This window comes from Triticum aestivum, chromosome 2D (genome assembly GCF_018294505.1).
Source record: "Triticum aestivum cultivar Chinese Spring chromosome 2D, IWGSC CS RefSeq v2.1, whole genome shotgun sequence".
NCBI classification, from domain to species: domain Eukaryota; kingdom Viridiplantae; phylum Streptophyta; class Magnoliopsida; order Poales; family Poaceae; genus Triticum; species Triticum aestivum.
In genome coordinates, this window is record NC_057799.1 from 318,862,525 (window position 1) to 318,886,585 (window position 24,061).

Sequence of the window (24,061 nt, forward strand, 5' to 3'; positions counted from 1 at the left end):
ACACAAACTCGAAACTAAGCTCGCTGTTCAAGGCGAAATGATATGATGAGGAAGATCGACGTAAGCTTAGCTCATCGTCGAAAGTTGTGCTCCAGGAATAAGGACCAGGTAGCACAGTTAAAGTTTAGCATGATAATGATATAACCGAGCAGGCTAGGAATGACTTAAATGATTATTAAACTCGTAAGCAACGAAAATTACTTAGAGTTATTGAATCGGAGTGCGGACTCGATTCACTATTCGGTGTTCTCGGTTGACAAACAACCCAGAACCCATGAAGTGACAAAGACAAGGTAAGGTAGTACTTCATCAAAGTTTATAAGATGTAGTGCAATGGTAAGATATCCTCGAGATACCGGGGGTAATACTCAAAGGTAGATCAATAGAGGTTGGGCAGGCGTATTGACCTGCAGAAGACAAGTGATTTAACTTGTCCAAGAAATGGTATTTAAAGGAGATCATGGTCGGAAACCACGATCATAAATGATTGAACCACGGATACAAGATGAACTTATAACAAGGAGGGTAATTATTTTTACGAGCAGCTTCCATGATAAGTTATACATCGTGTCCATGGGCATGAACGCAAGGTTCAAGGTTGACTCCCACTTCTTCAATGTATAACCTTCCATTCACTTCTCGCCTTGATAAAGGCATTAGTGTTGAAAGTTTTACCTGGTGAAATACCAAATGAGTATGATTCGTGAAAACTTCCGAGTTCACACATATTAAGGAAGGCATAGGTTCAACCCGTCAGGGTATCGTGGAAACATATACCACAAGCTTCAATAGTAAATACCACCAGCTCGAAAACAGAGCATGGTTGAGAAAACAGAGGATACAATTTTCCAAAGGCATTGTGTATCAGAGGAAGAACTCAAGGTTTTGAGAATATGCAGGAACGGTCAGATAATAATCCACCAAAGGATCTGGCGGACCGCAAAGAAACTGATTTGAGTATATATGTTCAGCCAGAAGAAGAAATAATGCCAAGGCATCGGATTATAGAAAAATCTGGATAATTCGAGACCTTAAATGCAAGGAATTATGATTTCCAAATTGGGGGATCAAAAGCAGATGCTCTGATCAAAAGACAAGTAAGTTGAATAGACTTAGAGGCACAAACGGTGGCGATTTGATTGGTCGACAACCAGCTCATGTTCAAAATGACGTCCGAGCCGGAAGGATAATTTTCAGGGAATAACTGATGATTGTGTGCATTCACACACATGTTGATCCAGCATGATCAGAATGTCGATCACAAAGTATTTTAATGAATATTTCTAGACATATGGAAGTAACCATTATGCAAGCAGGTAAAGAGGATCAAGAGCAATAGGCTACTGAGGATTTCGGAAGATCGAATGGCATTTCGAAGATATCTTACTCTTTGTGGAGGAATCCTACTAGGACTAGTAGTCCTAGTAGGACTCCCTCTCCTTAGGCGCGCCCCTAGGGTCGGCCGGCCTCCCCCTCCCTCCTTTATATACGTGGGGAGGGGGGCACCCTAGAACACACAAGTTGATCTTTTAGCCGTGTGCGGTGCCCCCCTCCACAGTTACACACCTCGGTCATATCGTCGTAGTGCTTAGGCGAAGCCCTGCTCCGGTAACTTCATCATCACCGTCACCACGCCGTCGTGCTGACGGAACTCTCCCTCGGCCTCAACTGGATCAAGAGTTCGAGGGACGTCACCGAGCTGAACGTGTGCTGATCGCGGAGGTGCCGTATGTTCGGTACTTGGATCGGTTGGATCGCGAAGACGTTCGACTACATCAACCGCGTTACTAAACGCTTCCGCTTTCGGTCTACGAGGGTACGTAGACACACTCTCCCCGCTGGTTGCTATGCTTCTCCTGGATAGATCTTGCGTGATCGTAGGAAATTTTTGAAATACTACGTTCCCCAACAACTAGCGTCTCGCCACCAGAAAGCGCTGGCTAGGCTTGAAATCCCACCGCCATCGCCCCAGAACCATACCCTCTACCTCAGTTGATGTCCATACATTGCATCTCACTACTGAAGGTTACCGGAGAGGAGACCTTCCTACGGCCACCTTCATCGACTAGTGTCAGGGCTTAGCTCAACAACTAGTCTCTACAAGCGGCGAGGGAAAGAAAGGATGGGGAGGTAGGAGGTGGTGGCAGCTGGGACATGAGATCAGAGGTGGAGGTGGAGGTGGCGGTTGTTAGATTAGTCTCTAGTAGCAGCTTTAGGTTCTTGGCAAAACGAAGGAACTCTTTATGTGAAAAGGTATATAATAGGCTAGAGGCTTTGAGAGTGAATTCCTTGTATTAATGGTGGTAAGATGGTGCTTATTAAGTCATGTTTATATAGTATTCCCATGTGCTTTATGTCTAGGTATCTTCCGCATGCCTAACAATATTGGAGACCCTCGAAAATTCTAGGAGAAAAATCTTGTCACAAGTGGGTGGGGCTAAGAAGAGATATCATTTGATGAGATTACAAAGGATCGCAAACCTAAGTATAAAGGTGTCTTGTACTTAGGTCTATTCATCAACTTAATGTGAGTTTCCTATGCGTGGACGCTTGACCATGTGGTGGCAACTAGTTAGAGCTAAATATTTTCCACTTTACAAATTCTTTGGTGCAAAACCTATCAACCTTGCTGGATAGCCAATTTTGAAGATTATTGATTCTCATTTAGTCCGGAGGAAATAACAATGGGATCTTGTGATACTGCTCTTTATTCGGGGAGACTATTAGATGGGAGGCAACTTTTTTTATCTTTAGCGGGTCTAACAAAGTTCAATGGGACAACATTGTGTCTTTAGTAGTTAGGGTATTTTTATCTGAGGTTCCCATCGAAATTAGCTTGTACCTAGACTGTAACATGTATTTGGTCACTAGTCCAGCAAGCTATGCTTGCTACAATATATTGTGAAGAAATATTAGCAAGTCTGCGAAACATGTGTTGTTGCCAAGGTCGTTTTGGTACTTGTAGGAGCATGTGTCCGATACCCGAGTGATCCATGTCTCCTTATAGCAACATTATGTGTATATTTGTTCCTTTCTATGAGATGAAAAAACCTTTTTACCTTTGGTGTTTATGTGTTGTGTTAGATCATTTGTAAATGCAATGATTATGGTTTATTTGATCACAGGCTCATCAAGTTGCCTTTTGTGATTTTTTTTCACGCTTGTTCCTTCTTGAATTATAGGTAAGGTCTTCACCATGAGTGTATGCTATAAGCCATCCATGGTGGTACCAATATAGCTATGCACTCCCCCCTAATGCAACAGTAACTTCACGTTTGTAGATAGTAGATTCCAACAGTCAACATCCTTGTTCACACTTCTTTAGCTACATGGCTGGAGGGCAAATGCATGTGCCTTGAATTTTTTTGATGTGGTGGAGTGGTGCTTGTGTACTCTATGTTCTTCTTTTTTTCTTGGATGCTTTCGCATGTGCCCATGTAACATGTTATGTCTGATTGTAAAATATTGGAGGTGCTTGGGTTTTTATCCCATAAAAGGTAACTGAATCTGCCTTTTATCGTGTTCTTTAAAATAGTGTATTGAATGTGATTTTCTCTCTTATATTTTGGTTGAGTGTGGTACTGAATCTCGGGTCCGTTGACCAATGTTTTAAACACACATATGCCATGGTTTCACTACACGAGCATCTCAATCCACCAACTAGGCCTAGCCAGAGAGCAAGACAAGCTCCCCACACACATCGATCGCATGTGCCTGATAACACTGGAATTCCTAGCCCAGCAACCATGACCGACCATTAACGAGTTAAACATGATTTGTTGCAAGGGGACTGGCTCTGGTACAACTTTCTACACAATCTCATAACTGCCAACGAGCATTTTTAGCCCACATGCATCGTGTGGCAACTACACAGGCGTCTCGGCCCACCAACTAGGCTCAATGGATGCTAGACAAGCTTACAAGAGGCTCCTTCCACACCCTATCTCCCCAGAAAAAGCTAGCCTGGTAGGTACCCTCATACATATTTATTCCCTACTTACTCCAAGCAACCGATGTGGGCCTAAACCCAACAAATTGCTTGTTCCATGATGTCAGTAACGTGAAATAGGGGAAGCCATATTTGAAAAACAAAATCATGCCATTTGTTCTGCCATGACATTTCACGTGTCTTGGACCTCTCGGGGTAACTCGGGTATAACTCGGGTAAAAAATTGGTGAGTATATTGTAGCTAGTTATACTGTTGGTTTCAGAGAGAGGCGTGATCCTGGCACGGATGTGAAACAGGCAAGCAAGATTCTACTTGGCAACCGTATAATAGATGATTTTTGTATCACTGTGTTGTATCTTGTAGGTAGCTGTATCAGATACAATATGGCAAGTCCTTTGTCATATTCATGTCCTTTTGAAAAAATCTTCAAGTAAACTCCACTTTGTTACCCTCTAAGTGTCCAAAGATGACAAGAGGTAACCACATTTCAAAAACTTGACCACTTTATAACCCATTTAGCATTATTTTTCTCCACTTTGTACCCCATTACAATGGGCATTTTCATGTTGTGGGCGCCTCTCGACATGTATTTCTCCCAAGGCAGCCTTGTTTACCTCAAACTAACTGGCTAGTGATCAATTCGATTGTTAGCAACTAGCTCAAAGCGTCACTAGTGACCCGGAGCTTTCAATGTACTCAAGAGTCTCGGGTCCCAAAAGCGCATGGTAAATGCCACTGAAGCCTAAGACTACGGAAATTAGGTTACACACGCCGACTTGAAGATCGCGATTTCTCAGATGAGGGTGGTGGTGGAGGCGCTCTCGAGGAGGTGCGGTAGCGGCAATCGCCGGAGACATCACAACCACATCAACATGAGGAGCGGGCCATGCCAGTCACATTCAACTCAAAACTCAAATTGGGGTACAGAATGGAAAACATACTGATCAATAGGGCAAGGATTTTAAAAAAAAAATTCTGAAATCTGCCACCTTCTATCTTCGTGCACACTTGGGGCTCCTTTGATTCAGGGGAAAAGTCGAGAAAAATAGTAGGAATGTGAAATTTTCATATGATAATACTATTCATGTTTTGGTTAAAGGAATGTGTAAAAGGAAAATCCGGAAGCAATTTTCCTTTTAGCTCAGTTTTAAGGAAAAACACATGAATTCTAACATCCACCAGTACCTCTTTTTCAAATTTCTATGCACAAAAGACGAGAATAAGATCCTTTGAGGTATAATGTCAATCTAACTAAACATTTTCATGTGGTTTGACTTTGACTTGACCATATTTATTATTCCCTTCGATCCATATTAATTGTCGCAGCTTTAGTACTTGGTACAAAGTTGTACTAAAGCTACGACAATTAGTTTGGATCGGGGGAGTAGGATTTTTGTATTTTATTCCTATGAATTAAACATGAAAGTTTATAAAATCCCTCCGTTTTGTACATGCATTTCTATCATATTCCCATGTTTTTTCATTCCTATTTTTTTAGAATTCTGCAAACCAAATGAGCCCTTAGGGGATACAAAATTGATTTTCCTCTTCTTCTTTTCTCTACAGATATATCTGAGCTGATTCGGGCGCGCGTGCGCCTGCGGGTGCTTGTTGCAGGTAGGTTGAAAGGACCCCCTAGTCGGTCACGAGTGCGCACTCGGCCGCCATTTCAGTTTTGAAGCCTGAAGGTACAGGTGGACACTCAGCCCCCACTGAACTTTTTACAACATGAAACAAGAATTATTAGCCACTAAATGAGCCGCTTGTAGTGCCAAAGCCACTGATTCAGGCCAGAGATGGATGGACACCTGGATCAAGGCATGCCCGCCCTATCAGGTCCGGTGTATTGTTGACGTCGATCGGTCGGCGGCGGCCTTAATGGCCTAACCAAATTCGCGACTGTTTATTGGGGCATCCACTCGATCTCCACCGGAGGCAGCAAAAACGACATGTCTCTTCAGACTGTGCAAAGGACAAAATCATGAGCGAAAGCTTTTTAAGTGGATGTCAAACGCGCAGGATTTTCTATAAAATTAGTTCTCCATCTCTGAAAATTTCAGAGTGCGCGTGCGCCTCTAGCTAAGCTTGGACCATACGTGTTCGTGGAGAAGAAATATCTGGTTCTGTTTGATGCTCTGATCAAGTGATTATTCTGGGTCTGCTCCTTTTGTATCCAGGGAGACACTGTATCTGCAGAACAGCACGTACGGTCAGTGCTTCAAAAAATATATATTCTATGGTTGTTTCTGGGTTTTTCTTTTCTGATAGTCTATCAGCTTGACTGACAGCAGGCAACCAAAGCGCGTTATGTTGAGTTTTCTTATCAGGAAAACAATAATACGATAGTCAGTTGTACTTCTTTATTTTGGCGAGGCACACGACAAGCCCTAGCACCAAGTTTGTGCAAACAACCTTCTCCTCTCTGTTGACTGAAACTTTCATATCCCAAACTGAATCAATATAAGAACAACCTGTCGATTGCCAACTGAACGGGCACCATCACAAACAATTAGGATAAATTTCCCTTGAACAACAATTTTTATATATACTACTCATTCTTTTGTGGACAATGGCAGAGCAATAGCAGTTGAATTCAGTTGAACGCTGCACAGTTGTGGCGTATGTTCCCCTGGGACGCATCGGTCTTGACTCCCACGCGGCCCAGCTTTGTGATGGCCGTCACGAAAGCCCGGTCGAACGCGGCACCACTCCGGGCCCACGCGTCGACGGTGGGCCTGGACCTCGGGTCGGTGAACAGCAGCTGGTCGGAGCTCAGTAGGCCCATTCCCCCTTGAAGATTCTTGAAGTACTGGTTGTCAAATGCCCGCGGCGTCACAGTGTCCATGGGCACGGCGGTCCGTGGGTCCACGTTGGGTGGGCACCACGCCTGCAGCTGGGCTGCGAACCGCGGGCTCAGCGTCGGGTCGGCTGTCGGCCGCAGCCGCCCGGCGAACGTGCTGCAGTGAGCCAGCCCCACCGTGTGCCCTCCTTCATGCACCGCAGGTCAAAAAAGAAAGGATAACATCAGAATTTGGATATGTCCCTTTTCCAGGAAAAGTATTTGGATACGTCCGTGTCATGACACCATGTGATAGCTCAACGGTTAAGATTAAATAATGTACTCTACATGAAACCTGGCATGTCTTTGCTTCTAAGAAGGTGAATGAGAGCTCGTGAAGAAATCTTTAATTAGTTGGAAGAAAAATCTTTCATAACCAACATGCAACTAAACGAGTACCAGTAATAGTAGACATGGGATCTTGAAAAAAAAGAGTAAAGTAGATCATGTATTTTTGTACTCTAAACTTATATGTGAAGCCTGATTTTATGCAATCCAATCGAGCACGAGCTTAGTTTGTGGTTGTCGAAAATATCAATTCAATAATAATAATAATAATAATAATAATAATAATAATACCTAGAGGATAAGCACAAGAGTGGAAGAAAAGTTGGTCAGCCAATCGATAAAATAGACACCAATTGTTTTGACAAACAAAATCTCCACAAGGATAATATACACTTTCCCCTCTATATACACTTGGCTCACATTTTTCCGAGACTTATATTGAGCGCATGTAACCCCATAAGCTATCATATCTAGGAATATTTTACTTTTCGATGATTTTGAATGGACAAAAAATGTACCTACTACAAGGATTCAGAAAATAGAATGAATACATGTATATATGTATGCGTGTATGTACATAAGTATGTATGGGATGAAGTATATGTGTTTAATTTTCGTTGCAAAACTTGACTATGTGCAAAAATATAAGTAAGCATGCTATACTTTGTTTTACATAACTGAAGCATAAATGATTAGATTGTTGTACCAAACTTTATGCACACAAGTCTCGTGCAGTATCCTACATATCCGGTATTTCGACAAACCTACATATCCAATATTTGTATATATTTTTTATTGCAAAAGTAAGTCTCGCATTAACGCACGTTAAACTGCTCTAGGACATGGGAGCTTGAGGGGTCAAGTGTGTCTAAAAATAATAAATGCAATTTAATAGTTTAGGAGAAACCATAATCCATCGTCATGCAAATGCAACCTTAACTATTTCTTAGTCAACCAATGTTATCAAAACTAGGAAGTAAAATGAGAAAATGGCAAGTCAGCTCAAAGAGAACTACGTCTAACATCACCATTCATCACGGTATTATGTGGAAGATGAAGCTAAATGGACCGGGTATAAACACCTGACCCTGAAATCACAAGCTCGGGCATGACCCGGCCCTAAAAGACAAAAGGTGGCGTTTTCTTATTTTAAAAATTATCTTAAGAATAGAGAAATGCATTTTTATCTCTGTTCAACTCCTATTTTTAGTTGTTATGTTTTTTTTTCTTTCGGGGCGGCGCCTTCGGGCTGTAAAGTAGAGCCTTAGCCCGATCGTCGTGCTTTGGGTCGGGCCTTCGTGTCGGACCGTTGATGCACATGCGTAATCCATCCATCACCTCCCCAACGGGACATGCATGTTACTCCCTCCGTTCCTAAATATAAGTCTTTGTAGAGATTTCATTATGAACTACATACGAATGTATATAGATGCATTTTATGTATGAATTCATTCATTTTGCTCTGTATGTAGTCTATCCAGTGAAATTTCTACAAAGACTTACATTTAGGAACGGAGGGAGTAATATTGATGAAGTCGTATGAACGAGTCAAAGGATGGGGTGTAGCTGCTACTATCCCCTGGGATGAGCAGGCAGGACTACCTAGTAGCATTGGCTATGGTGTTTCCAAAGGGTTGATTTTTTTTAGAAAAGGAGGATGACCCCCGGCCTCTGCATCTGGGAGATGCATACGGCCACTTTATTAATTATTTTCGAGGACCTTACAAAGTATTACAAACAATATACCTGAAACTACCATCTTGGCAACATATGCCGCTCCTCTTATCCATATGATGTAGGGATGCTAGCTGGGCCACTACCCAAACCACTCACCTAAACCTAACATCAAAAGCCGGAAGCCCCAGCGGAGCCACATACCGGGTCTGGGGCACAATCCGGTCAGACGCGCTCTTACGTCGTCGGCGCCATCTTCCACAGGTCCGTCTTCAGATTATATTGAATCTTCTACCTTGTGAAGGCCACTACTGCCATCGACGTCACCATGACGCCATACATCTACCTCCTCCTGCGTGAGTCCATCTCCGCGCATCGGACACCGAGCCTCCACGGCGCCATGCCACCGATCTCCGCCGCCATCAATGAGTGAGATGAAGTACCGCTCCACCACGGCAAGTACAAGGTGAGGAAGGGCGAGGTCGCCATCGGAGACACGGCCAGAAAAGATGGGCCGCCACCAGGAACCAGACAAGCTCGCCATGCACACCCAACATCCCCATGCCCAAGTCGGCGCCTTCAAGAAGGTAACGACGTTGTGGCGCCGCCGCCGCTTAGCCACCGGGGCTAGGGTTTTCACCCGGGCGCAGGGGGAGGGGGGAGGCAGGGGAGGTTTAGCCTCGGCGCCGCCACCAAGGAGGGAATGGCGTCCGGGACGCCATCGACGCTGTGACCGCCACCGGCGGCCAAGGGTTTCCCCCGGCCAAGCACCCTGCCGCCACCTCCGAACCAGCCACAACATCAGCAGGCGCGTGCACGCCGGAGATCCAGGCCGGCCGGAGGTCATGCATCACGAGCGGACCAGATCGCCTCCGATCCGACGAGGGGAGCCCGGGACCTCCCCGCGCCATGACCAGCGCCCACCGGGACCTCGCTGCCCACGCAGCCGAGGGGATCCGGCCTACCTCACCGACGAGCACTCCCTGCCGCCAGAGGAGCGCCGTCCGCACCAGCGAGGCCACCGCCTCAGATCCGACGCGCCGGTCGCCGCGCTCCGCCGCCGCGCCCGAGGAAGCCCCCCGCGGCCCCTGATCCAAGCGAAGGACCAGGCCCGAGGTGGATCCTTGGCCCCCGCGATGCGCCGCCACGACCAGCCCCGCCGGCTGCCGGACAGAGCTGACCCTGGACGCCGCCGGCACCAAGCCGTCCCCAACCACGCCGTTGGAGGCCGCCGGCCGGCGCCCGGTCCAACACCCCCGCAACAAACAGATCTGGACAGGGGAACTCCAGATCCGCCGCCACCGGAAGCCACGGCCGGCCACCCACGTTGCCCACGCAGCCGTGGTTGCACAGCCCCGCCAAGAACCCCTGGGGCCGCCGCCCCAGCATCCGAACTCCGCCGCCCCGCATGGCGCCCAGGGGCACCGCTGCGCGCCAGCCAGAGGCCCCCTCGAGGAGAAAAGGAGGCGAGCCCGCCACCGCCGTCCGCCGGACGAGCTTCGCTCGCCGGCTTCCTCCGGCGGCAGCGGGAGAAGCAGGTGGATGGGGGGTCGGGGGCGGCGGCGGCTAGGGTTCGCCCGAGCCGCCCCCCTGGAGGCAGCGCGAGCGAAACAGATCACGGGACCTTAAAATGGGGGAGAATTTCACTTCCCCGGCCTCTGCACCAACCAGGGATGCATACGGCAATTTTAGTATGAGTACCAAGATAAACATGGTCCTCGGAATTTTTTTAAATGAGTATCAAGATATTTTTTGATGAGAGGTTTCACCACGCACCAAGCTTGATCCTCAATAAACGGGGGAAAACCCCTGTGCATCGCCTGTCAATTCTAGGAATTGAACTCGGGTCGCTAGGCTGCACAACCGCATGCCCAACCACTGAGCCAAGGCTCTCTTTGCAAAAATGGGTTGATGACCTAGAGATTCTATAAGCGATTGCATGTCAAGAAGTTGTATCATAGGCAAGCAATTTTTTCGAAATGAAGACAAAGATTGCCTCATCTATTAATTAAGCAGAAAGAATTGCCAAGTTAATTACGGAGAACAGGGCAAAAACCAAAACAATAAGGGCCAAGCCCACTCCAAAAATTGACACACACAGGGCAAAGCCCACCCTCATTGACAACATGTCGACCTGCAGCCAGACAACGCAGCTCCGACTCTGACGGAGAACTTAGAAGAACAAAACCAGGCGAAAGCTGGCGCCACGGAAGATTGCCGAACGGGCCATTTGTAGCCAGTCATCGTATACCACAGGGCCCTGCCGCCGCAGCTTCGACTCCACAGTAACAAACAAACCGAGGCAATACCGCGAACACGCCGGAGAAGAGCCGACTACCGCAACCATTGCCACGTTGCCGACATCGCTCCCACCATCATCGTTGCCACAGAAGCTTGGTCGCCACAGAGATCCTCTCGGGGCCGCCGCCCCGACATCCACCGCTCCGTCACGCACAACGCACTCCACCGGCACCGCCTTCCGAGGCCGCTGCCCCGACATACCACCGCTTCCCTCGAGCAGCAACGCCGCACAGCCCAGCTGCCCGCAGCCCATGCTGCTCAGGGCAACCGCTCGCAGACCACGAACGCCGCACCATATCTGGGGCCGCCGCCCCGACATAAAGTCAGACCGCCCCCTTTGGGGCGGATCGACCGAGCCGACACCCCCACCGCCCAAGCGGGACAAGGATGCCACTCAACCAATGTCGAGATAGAGCCCCACCTCATAGAGCAGCCACTCGCATTGTTCCCGAGATCGCCATCTCGGCGCATAAACAGAAACCACCAGAGAGCTGCCGAACAGGGCCTGAGTTGATGATCCATCGAAGAATATATATTTTCTTGGAGGGATTGATCCGTCAAAGATGTCATTGTAGGACAAAGGGTCATGGGCCGGCAGCCCGGCACGTAGTTTTGTCTCGTCGCATTCGACGTCTTCTCCATTGATGAGGCTGGACTGGAGTTTGGCGGCTTTGCACACTCCAAACAAGGCAGGTAAACATGGTATGTCCGATTTGGAATGTGTGCAAGCCTGGTTTACCTAGCTTTCACCGTCATCAGTGTCCCTATCCTAACTTTTGATTTCAATGTGCAAGCAAAGCAAACGTACACAGAGCCCGTACGTACACGATCAGCAACGCGTAATTTGCCGCCTTATAATACTTTTTTTCGAAGTATCATTATATTACTGGACTTAATTACGTACGTACCGGAGAGGGCGATCATGTCGGTCTGCGAGAGCCCGTTGGTGGCGAAGAGCGCCGTGAGCTGATCGAGGCTGGACGTCGGCGGGGCCAGCTTGCCAGGGACGCTGCTCGCCGTCGAGCTCAGCCCGTCCAGCCGCCCCAGCTCCACCGCGTACGACGGCCCGCCGGCCTGCGCCAAACCGTACGTGTCTTGCGTTAACTAATTATAACTACTTGCGTGCGTACGTACGAGAGTCAGCCGGATGAGATGGATGCATCAACTTGTTACCAGTGCAATGGCGTCCCTGGTGGCCATGACTAGTATGTCGGCGCAGGAGACCCGGTTCCGGCACTGTGGCACGGCGTCGACGGCCGCCTTGGCCTTGATCACCGTGTCGAAGCCGTCGCCGGCCAGCGACAGGTTGGCAGTGCTGTCCTTCTCCGCCGTGTTGTTGGCCGTGGACGCGATCAGCACCGACGCGTCGCACCCCTACATGCACACAAACGTTGAAGCGTAGCGTATGGCGGTGGCGGAATGGTTCTTCATGCACACGTACGTAGGGTGCATGTTTGCCTGTTACCTCGACGAAGCAGTCGTGGAAGAAGAGGTGCACGGTGGCGCCGACGGTGATGAAGGTCTGCTGGAACTTCTTGGCGACGGCGCCCCGGACGATGGCTTCCACGTCGGGGCACACGCCGGCGTAATGGTCCCGCCGGAGCTGCGCCGCGCACACGTTGGCGCTCGCGGCCAGCACCGCCACCGCCAGGAGCGCCGCCACGGCCGGACTCATGTCGCCTGCCGTCCTAGCTCGGTAGATAGCGCGTGTTCGCCGTCCCCACAAATATATGCGGACGCAGACGTACACGCAGTGGGGCGGCGCCGTGTGTTGGGTTTGTCTTGGTGGAGCGCAAGGCGACGCGACGACGGCAAGTTTGGGTTTGTGGTAGGGGCACCGAAGGATAAGGTCACACAGAGAGGGCCACTAATGAATCCATCGGCGGTGGTCTCTCCATCGATTACGCTCATCGGCGTGCAGTGCAGGCAGCGAGTGTCCGTTGCCTTCGTGACAGTGATCTGAAAACGATGCTACTCTTCAATATTCCGATGCCCACAAAATTAAGCTAGCCTCAAAATCTGCGCTACACAGGGTACTCGAGTGCTTTAGAAAGGTTGCAACACTTGTATTTCCATTATGTTAATATATTTTCCGTATTTCCATTTCCATCACGGAAAACAGTCGAGTACTCGATCAGCTCTGCTCTGCTCTGGAGACAGGGCGAGCAGAAAGTCTGACCGTGTCGAAGGTAGTTGGTTTCATCGCTGCGTAGTGCATGCCGTAAGTGGACGGGGTTTTCCAAGCGCGTAATTTCTGATACGAAACAAGGAAGACAAATGAATCTCTGTCTATTTCGAGAGGGAGCGAGGAGAGACGCGGCGGTTAGCACCTATCGTCTTGAGACATGCTCCTCCAAAAATCCTGTGAAAAAAATATGAGGAGATATATATAATATGTCATGAAAAACTTCTAAAGACCTAGTGAGAAAATACGAAGAAAATGATATATCACAATGCTTGTTTTACAGTTGCCTCATTAAAAACTTTCCATGAGAAACCATGTAGGGATAAATTCATAAGATGAAAAAGGGTTTCCCCGCTTTATATTATAAAGCAAACATCACCACATAACAACCGAGACATCGATAGAAACAAACACCACCACCGCACACGACACACACACCCAAAGCAAGATACAAAGGTGTCGGACACCAACAACCAAGCCACTACAGATGTGCGAAGAGGACCACTTGAAGCCGGCAGGGACCTCCACCATGAGCAACCACAACGGAGAGGTGAGGCGGACCACAACAAAGCTAGGACTCCAAAACGGTGCCTCCCAGAAGGTTACGACCACAAATAGCCGCCACTGCCCGATCCCGAAGATCAAGTTTTCACCCGGAGTAAGGTGAAAGGAGTGGGAACACCGTGACGAAGCCTTCATGAAGGATACGACGTCCATGGATGCCGCCACCATTGTCCAGAGCATAGGTGGACAGGTGATATACCCCACCGTTCACATCCCTTCGTCACATCCTAGCTTCGCCAACCACCTGCAACCAGGCCACCCGCGTGGCCAAGGCTGCCCGCCCGCACCTGAGACGCAAGTTCCGCCCACGAACGCCACGCCTCCCACTGCCCGGGCCGCCGCCTGACATGCGAACATCCCCAAGACCAGCAAAGCGACCAGCTTTAATCCGAAGGGATGCCCACAACCAACGAAACCACAACCCACGTCCCGCCTTGAGCTTCGCCGGAGTTGCCGCTGCACACAAACGAACAGGGAATGGGGAGAAGGGGGAGCGGACGCATCCACGACCGGCACATCCTGTGCCGGCGACGAGCAGCCCTAGTGTCGGCGCCGCCCATCTCTCCCACGAACCTCCCCACCGGCACCCGATGTGCCGCCCCACCGCGGCGGTCGAAGCATCTCCTCGCAAGGCCACCAACGTCGGCCCGTCCACCGGCATGGAGACCCCGAAGACTGTCGCCCACCGCCAAGATTGTTCGCCAAGAAGCCCATCCACGCCGCTCGCCAACTTCCCGCCACCGGAGCCAGCAAGAAATCGGACAGCACGTCCGCCAAGACCACCGTTGTTGCGCCGCCAACCCTACCAGCCATCTGCCGAGGTAAGGGTGGTCGCTCGCAACCCAGGACGCCCCCGACCCGCACCCCTAGTCAGGATGGACCTGAAGCCGCCGCCACTGTCCCTCCAGCATGCCCCACCAGATATGGCCGAAGAAGTCCGATCCGCACCTACCGCAGCCGCCGCACCACAAGCACCCGCCCCGCCGCCGTCGCGACGCCACGAGACACCGCCGATGCCACCTAATCGCTGAGCCGCCGAACGAGAGACTATACGTGCATGCTTCGGGAATCACAAACCTTAACACAATCATTCACTAGTAATTCCCACATATTACCATCTCTATATCGTAAAACTATTGCAAGGAATCAAACATATCATATTCAGTGATCTACAAGTTTTATGTAGGATTGTATGACTAACCACGTGAATGACCAATTCATGTTGACTCTCTAAATAGATATAAGTGAAGCAAGAGAGTTTAATTCTTTCTACAAAAGACTTGCCCACACTCTAATAAATATAAGTGAAGCAAAAGAGCATTCTACAAATAACGGTTTTCTATATGTAGAGAAACAGGCAATCCAAATTTCAAATGATATAAGTGAAGCACATGAAGCATTCTATAAAGCCATACACAAAAGATATAAGTGAAGTGAAAAGAGCATTCTATAAATCGACCAAGGATTGTCTCATACCAGCATGGTGCATTATTAAAAGAAAAATAAAAAGCACATGACGCTCCAAGATTTACACATATCACGTGAACAAAACAAAAATCGAAACATGCCGATACTTGTTGAAGAAAGATGGGATGCCTTCCAGGGCATCCCCAAGCTTAGACGCTTGAGTCTCCTTGAATATTTACTTGGGGTGCCTTGGGCATCCCCAAGCTTGAACTCTTGCATCTCCTCCTTCTCATATTGAGACCTCCTCGATCTTCGAACACTTCATCCACACAAAACTTAACAAAACCCTCGTGATATCCATCAGTATAATAAAGCAAATCACTAATTTAAGTAGTGTTGCAAACCCATTCATATTTTATTTTTGCATTATCCCTACTGTGTTCTAACTTCTCCATGGCTTATACCACTCGATACACTCCATAGTTCCATCAAAACAAGTAAAACAGTGCATCAAAAATAGAATCTGTAAAAAACAAGACAATCTGTAGCAATCTGAACATTGACCATACTTATGTAACTCCAAAATTTCTAAAAAATTGTGACAATTTTTTTTTCATAGCAGTACTTTTTAAAAGTTTCATAAACTTTTGACGTTCTAGTAAAAAATGTAAATTGACGCACTACAACCAAAGTTTCTATTTTTGCAACGCGCATACCAACAAGCGATCTTATCATTCTAAAGGCAAATCTTGGCATATTACTTTTATAATACAATGGATTTGTACAAGGGGATAATTATTTTTGTGAGAAACTTCCATGAAAAATTCTACATTGTTTCCATGAGCATGAACACAAGTGTTCAAGGTCGACCCTCACTTCTCCAATGCATAACCTTCCAATCGCTTCTCTTTTTGAAAAAAAATTTAAGTCCCCCTTTATATTTTTTGTTTTAAAACTTTATAAAAGCACACAACAGAAGTAAATGATCTCTCTAAAACTTCCGGGTTGTCTCCATGGCAGCGCTTTCTTTAAGCCATGAAGCTAGGCATAAAGTGCTCAAGTAATTGATCCACCCGGATCCCAAGGTATATCAAAGCTAATTTTATTTAACAATGATTTGTATTTTAGTAGTGAGCACAAAGCAACATATATCATGCAATGACAAAGTCTAACTCTATTCCTATGCATCGGCATGTCATAAAAGAACAATTCATGCACATCAAGTAAAGGCCAATACATAGCATAAACAGTTTCTTGCAATTTTATCGTGTTGGAAACATAGAGAGGTTGAGATGTAGTTCCTCTGTCATAATAATTGCAAGTAGGAGCAGCAAGCACATGCATATTACATTCATTAAAATCATCATGTGTAGTGGTAAAACGCAACCCATCAATATAATCCTTAATAAGTGCAAACTTCTCCGATATATTGTAGTTGGGAGAATTCAAAAAGATAATAGGACTATCATGTGTGGGTGCAATAGCAATAATTTCATTCTTAACGTAAGAAATATAGCAAGTTCATCTCCACATTCATGTTGGCATCATGGCCACAAGCATAGCAAGCATCAATTTCATCAAAAAAGGATATTTCAAATGAATCGACGGGATCATAGCAATCATCATAGTATTCATCCTTCGGTAAGCACGAAGGGGAATTAAACAATGTATGGGATAAAGAGTTACTCTCATTAGAAGGTGGGCATGGGTGATCAATCCGCTCTTCCTCCTTTTGTTCTCCGCTCTCCTCCTCATCCTTTTCATCTAATGGGCTCACGGTGTCATCAATTTATTCTTCCATAGTTTCCTGCAAAATATTAGTCTCTTCTTGGACAGTGGAGACTTTCTCAATAAATACATCAATATTGGTATTGTATTTATAATTCTCATAGCAATATTTAAGTATAGCAAAATTTTCAGGTCTATAAACAACATCATCAAAATCTTCATAGTTTTCAAACAAAGATTCAATTTCATAAGCACCCTTAAAAGCAACAAATTCTTCTATTTGTTCCACATCATAGTAATCATATCTACCATTAGCATAAGAAACCAAGGTTTCATTATCATTAAATTCACATTTAAAGGGAAGGTGTGGAGCCTTCATCCTAGAGCAACAAGTATAATCATATCTCAAGCATAAATCCCAAGCATACCATTGCAACATTTCAATTTTATCCCATAAGAGTTTCCCTTTTTGAGTCAAGCGATAATCCCAAAAGTTTCATGTTGATCCAATGTGTCTCCCATTATCAAGTTGAATGGGGTTTCTTAGGATTTATCAAAATTGTGTTTAATATTTTCCACATAACGAGCATCGAGAATTTAAGGAGGTTCCCCATCTCCATGAGTAGCAAGTACAACTAATTTTTTGGTGTTTCATGTTCCATATCCATAACTAAACATAGAGAGCAACTTAGAACAGAAAATAAAATCTACTTAGTGATAAAGCAAACAAGCACACACGAGAATATTCACCCCATGCTATTGCTCCCCGGCAACGACACCAGAAAAAGGTCTTGATAACCCACAAGTATAGGGGATCAATTGTAGCTTTTTTGATAAATAAGAGTGTTGAACCCAACGAGGAGCTAAAGGTAGGATTTATATTCCCTTCAAGTCTATCGACCACCGATAGAACTCTACGCACACTTAACGTTCGCTTTACCTAGAACAAGTATGAAACTATTTTGTATTCCCTCCGTTCCTAAATATTTGTCTTTTTAGAGATTTCAAATGGACTACCACATACGGATGTATATAGACATATTTTAGAGTATAGATTCACTCATTTTGCTCCGTATGTAGTCACTTGTTGAAATCTCTAGAAAGACAAATATTTAGGAATGGAGGGAGTAGGTGACAGGATAGCTTTGCAAGGATAAAACTAGATGTACTTAGTGAGAATAAAACTATGAATAATTTTGCAAGATAATAAAAGTTAGTTGTTTAGTAGAAAGTTTTTTTAACACAAGAAAGTTATTTTGTCCATAGGCAATCGATAACTAGACTGGTAATCATTATTGCAATTTTATATGAGGGAGAGACATGAGCTAACATACTTTCCGTACTTGGATCATATGCACTTATGGTTGGAACTCTAGCAAGAATCCACAACTACCAAAGATCATTAAGGTAAAACCTAACCATAGCATTAAGTATCAAGTCCTCCTTACTCCCATACGCAACAACCGCCTTACTTGGGTATAAGCTTCCCTCACTCTCGCCACCCACTATAAGATAATCATGAACGTATTGCAACACCCTACAGCGGGAATGCCTCACGCTTGCGTGACACGGAGGGCATCATAGGACAGCACCAAAATAAAACATACAACTCAAACCAATCATGATCATCAATCAACCCATAGGACAAAACGAATCTACTCAAACATCATAGGATGGCCATACATCATTGTGAAATAATATATAGCATTGAGCATCGTGTTTAATTAGAGATTGCAGCATGTTGGGGATATAACCCCACGATATAACCCGCCCTGAAAGGGTCGGGTTAGGCCGCTGGCGACTCAGCAAACCACGCTTTGGATAGGCCCGAGACGATTAAGACACAAGGCCAGAAGGACGGGTCACAAGATGGGCCGGCTTAGGGCCTGATACGTCTCCAACGTATCCATAATTTATGAAGTATTCATGCCATGTTTACAACAATTTTATATGGTTTTGGTATGATTTGCATGGAACTAACCCGGACTGACGCTGTTTTCAGCAGAACTACCGTGGTGTTGTTTTTTGTGCAGAAATGAAAGTTCTCCAAATGAGCTGAAACTTTTTGACAAATTTTTTGGAACAAAAGAGACCCTCGAAGCTTCGTGGGAGGGCCAGAAGAGCCACAAGGAGGGCACAACCCACCAGGGCGCGCCTGGTGGGCCTGGCTTGCCCCGGTGGGCTGTGCTCACCTCGAGGCCCATCTTAGCGTGAAACCAACGCCAAAAAAATCCTATAAATAGAGAAACCATCAGAAGTTAACCTAGATAAGAAGTTCCGCCGCCGCAAGCCTCTGTACCCACCGAAAACCAATCCAGACCCACTTCCGGCACCCTACCGGAGGGGGAAATCATCTCCGGTGGCCATCTTCATCATCCCGGCGGCCACCACAATGAGGAGGGAGTAGTCCACCCTCGGGGCTGAGGGTTTGTACCAGTAGCTATGTGTTTAATCTCTCTCTCTCTCTCTCTCTCTCTCGGGTTCTTGAGATTTCACGATCTTGATGTATCGCGGGCTTTGTTAATATAGTCGGATCATATGGTGTTTTCCCTCTCTATCTTGTTGTGATGAATTGAGTTTTTCCCTTTGAGATTTCGTTGTTATCGGATTGAATACTTTTATGGATTTGAGAACACTTGATATATGTCTTGCAATTGAATACTTGTGGTGACAATGGGGTATCGTATTGATTCACTTGATATATGTTTTGGCACTCAACTTGCAGATTCCCGAGGTGACATTGGGGTAATCTATGCATAGGGGTTGATGCACGTTCTTGTCTTTGTTTCTCCCATAGAAATCTTGGGGCACTCTTTGAAGTTCTTTGTGTTGGATTGAGTATTATGAATATGAATTTGCTTTGGTGTTGTTGTAGTACGAACTCTAGGATAGATCAAACGGAAAGAATAGCTTTGTGTTATTTTACTACGGACTCTTGAATAGATCGAACGGAAATAATAGCTTTGAGGTGGTTTCGTACCCTACAAACAATTTATTCTTATGTTCGCCGCTAGATAGGAACTTTGGAGTGATTCTTCATCGCACTTTGAGGGGTGGTTATATGATCCAATTATATTAGCACTGTTGAGAGATTGGACTAGCGAAAGTACGGACCCTAGGCCTCATTTTCAAGCATTGCAATACCATTTTTGTGCCCGTTTACTATTTGTTACCTTGCTGTTTTTATTTATTCAGATTATAAAAATATATTTCTACAATCAATATTACACTTTTATCACCATCAATTCGCCGAACTAGTGCACCTATACAATTTGCCATTGTATTGGGTGTGTTGGGGACACAAGAGATTTCTTGTATTTGGTTGCAGGGTTGTTTGAGAGAGACCATCCTCATCCTACACCTCCCACGGATTGATAAACCTTAGGTCATCCACTTGAGGGAAAATTGCTACTGCCCTGCAAAACTCTGTGCTTGGAGGCCCAACACGAGTCTACAAGAATAAAGTTGCGTAGTAGACATCAAGCTCTTTTCTGGCGCCGTTGCCGGGGAGGTGAGTGCTTGAAGGTATATCTTTAGATCTTGCAATTGAATCTTTTATTTTCTTGTTTTATCAATAGTTTGGTTTATAAAAGAAAACTACAAAAAAATGGAATTGAGGTTGCATCATATTATTGATCATCTTTATAATATCTTTCTTGAAAATGATGGATCGAAAAATTGTGCTCAATTGTTAGAAGAAGAAGTCAATAAAATGTTTGGCACAAAATATTTGAATGATGAGCATGATTGCAATGTTGTTGGTATGAATTCTTTGAATATCCATGATGCTAATCATATGCAAAGCTACAAGCTTGGGGATGCTATATTTGATGAATATGATATTTTTAGTCCCCCAAGTTTTGATGAGAAAATTTATTATGATGATTGCATGCCTCTTATTTATGATGATTATATTGATGAAAGTGGATTTGGAGAGGTCGTGACTTTATTTAATGATGTATCCACTATTTTGGAGGAGGTTGCAATTGATTGGACAACAAGGTTGCTATATATGATGATTATGGTGATGACATGTATGCTATATTGAATAATTATAACCATGAAACTTATCATCATGATTTTAATTTTCAGTCCCATGATAGTTATTTTGTTGAGTTTGCTCCCACTACTATGAATGAGAATAAATTTGCTTATGTGGAGAGTAAGAAAATTTATATGCTTATGCATCATGAAAAGAGTGATTTATGTGATAGTTATATTGTTGAATTCATTCATGATGTCTCTGAAAATTATCATGAGGGAGGAACATATGCTTTTACAAATTGCAATAATATCAATTTTCCTCTCTTTATGTTGAAAGTTTTGAAGTTGTGATTGTTTTACCTTCCTATGCTAGTTGATTCTTGTTCCCATAAGTTGTTTTCTCACAAAATAACTATGCATAGGAAGTGGGTTAGACTTAAATGTGCTAGTCATATGCTCCATGATGTTCTCTTTATATTTCAATTCTTATCTTTTATGTGAACATCATTGAAATCATCATGCCTAGCTAAAAGGCATTAAAGAAAAGCGCTTGTTGGGAGACAACCCAACACTTTTACCTACTGTTTTTTGTGTCTTCACATGATTATTCTACTGTATTGATAATGTTTTATTGCTTAAGGAAATGTGGTGGAGAATCAACGTGACCGAAAGATAAAGTTCTTACGATCAGATCGTGGGGGAGAATCAACGTGACCGAAAGATAAAGTTCTTACGATCAGATCGTGGGGGAGAATATTTAAGTCACGAATTGGGTACACACTTAAGGAAATGTGGAATAGTTTCACAACTCACGCCGCCTGGAACACCTCAGCGAAATGGTGTGTCCGAACGTCGTAATCGCACTCTATTGGATATGGTGCGATCTATGATGTCTCTTACCGATCTACCGCTCTCATTTTGGGGCTATGCTTTAGCGACTGCCGCATTCACTTTAAATAGGGCTCCGTCGAAATCCGTTGAGACGACACCGTATGAATTATGGTTTGGGAAGAAACCTAAGCTGTCGTTTCTAAAAGTTTGGGGATGCGATGCTTATGTCAAGAAACTTCAACCTGAAAAGCTCGAATCCAAGTCGAAAAAATGCATCTTCATAGGATACCCTAAGGAAACCATTGGGTATACCTTCTACCTCAGATCCAAAGGCAAAATCTTTGTTGCCAAGAACGGGTCCTTTCTGGAGAAAGAGTTTCTCTCGAAAGAAGTGAGTGGGAGGAAAGTGGAACTTGATGAGGTGATAGTCACCCCTTCCGAACCGGAAAGTAGCGCAGCGCGGGAAGATGTTCCTGTGGTGCCTGCACCAACTGGGGAGGAAGTTAATGATGATGGTCATGAAGCTTCAGATCAAGTTACTGCTGAACTTCGTAGGTCCACAAGGACACGTTCCGCACCAGAGTGGTACGGCAACCCTGTCATGGAAATCATATTGTTAGACAACGGTGAACCTTCGAACTATGAAAAAGCGATGGCGGGCCCGGATTCCAACAAATGGCTTGAAGCCATGCAATCCGAGATAGGATCCATGTATGAAAACGAAGTGTGGACTTTGACTGACTTGCCCGATGATCGGCGAGCCATAGAAAATAAATGGATCTTTAAGAAGAAGACAGACGCGGATGGTAATGTGACCATTTATAAGGCTCGACTTGTCGCTAAGGGTTATCGACAAGTTCAAGGGGTTGACTACGATGAGACTTTCTCACCCGTAGCGAAGCTGAAGTCCGTTCGAATCATGTTAGCAATTGCCGCATTCTATGATTATGAGATATGGCAAATGGACGTCAAAACGGCATTCCTTAACGGCTTTCTTAAGGAAGAATTGTATATGATGCAGCCAGAAGGTTTCGTCGATCCTAAGAATGCTAACAAGGTATGCAAGCTCCAGCGCTCCATCTATGGGCTGGTGCAAGCATCTCGGAGTTGGAACATTCGATTTGATGAGATGATCAAAGCGTTTGGGTTTACACAGACTTATGGAGAAGCCTGTGTTTACAAGAAAGTGAGTGGGAGCTCTGTAGCATTTCTCTTATTATATGTGGATGACATACTATTGATGGGAAATGATATAGAATTCTTGGAAAGTATAAAGGCCTATTTGAATAAGTGTTTTTCAAGGAAGGACCTTGGAGAAGCTGCTTATATATTAGGCATCAAGATCTATAGAGATAGATCAAGACGCCTCATTGGTCTTTCACAGAGTACGTACCTTGACAAGATATTGAAGAAGTTCAATATGGATCAGTCCAAGAAGGGGTTCTTGCCTGTATTGCAAGGTGTGCAATTGAGCACGGCTCAATGCCCGACCACGGCAGAAGATAGAGAAAAGATGAGTGTCATCCCCTATGCCTCGGCCATAGGGTCTATCATGTATGCCATGCTGTGTACCAGACCTGATGTAAACCTTGCCGTAAGTTTGGTAGGAAGGTACCAAAGTAATCCCGGCATGGAACACTGGACAGCGGTCAAGAATATCCTGAATTACCTGAAAAGGACTAAGGATATGTTTCTCGTATATGGAGGTGACGAAGAGCTCGTCATAAAGGGTTACATCGACGCTAGCTTCGACACAGATCCGGATGACTCGAAGTCACAAACCGGATACGTGTATATTTTGAATGGAGGGGCAGTAAGCTGGTGCAGTTGCAAGCAAAGCTTCGTGGCGGGATCTACATGTGAAGCAGAGTACATGGCGGCCTCAGAGACAGCGCAAGAAGCAATCTGGATGAAGGAGTTCATTACTGACCTAGGGGTGATTCCCAATGCGTCGGGCCCGATGAATCTCTTCTGTGACAACACTGGAGCTATTGCCCTTGCCAAGGAGCCCAGGTTTCACAGGAAGACCAGGCATATCAAGCGTCGCTTCAACTCCATCCGTGAAAGTGTTCAAAATGGAGACATAGATATTTGTAAAGTACATACGGACCTGAATGTAGCAGATCCGTTGACTAACCCTCTCCCTAGAGCAAAACATGATCAACACCAGAACTCTATGGGTGTTCGATTCATCACAATGTAACTAGATTAGACTCTAGTGCAAGTGGGAGACTGTTGGAAATATGCCCTAGAGGCAATAATAAAATGGTTATTATTATATTTCCTTGTTCATGATAATTGTCTATTGTT

At 45.4% G+C, this 24,061-nt stretch overlaps 1 protein-coding gene across 1 annotated transcript; it reads right to left on the reverse strand.

Annotated features, from left to right (window-relative positions):
* Nucleotides 1-6,348: 6,348 nt before the first annotated feature.
* Nucleotides 6,349-12,892, reverse strand: LOC123052925 (peroxidase 51). Its single transcript, XM_044476294.1, has 4 exons — nucleotides 12,518-12,892; nucleotides 12,226-12,426; nucleotides 11,961-12,126; nucleotides 6,349-6,938 (listed from the first exon to the last, which is right to left on the reverse strand). Exons 1-4 carry the CDS (start codon nucleotides 12,725-12,727, stop codon nucleotides 6,544-6,546), a joined length of 972 nt encoding a protein of 323 aa, XP_044332229.1. The 5' UTR covers nucleotides 12,728-12,892; the 3' UTR covers nucleotides 6,349-6,543.
* Nucleotides 12,893-24,061: the final 11,169 nt, after the last annotated feature.

Excerpts from the sequence above, each read along its gene's own strand:
- LOC123052925 (XM_044476294.1), bottom strand. The coding sequence starts at position 12,727 with ATGAGTCCGGCCGTGGCGGCGCTCCTGGCGGTGGCGGTGCTGGCCGCG. Across the intron at positions 12,127-12,225 it reads CCAGGGACGCCATTGCACTG|GCCGGCGGGCCGTCGTACGC; the intron begins GTAACAAGTTGA and ends GGTTTGGCGCAG. Across the intron at positions 6,939-11,960 it reads CGACATGATCGCCCTCTCCG|GAGGGCACACGGTGGGGCTG; the intron begins GTACGTACGTAA and ends CGGTGCATGAAG.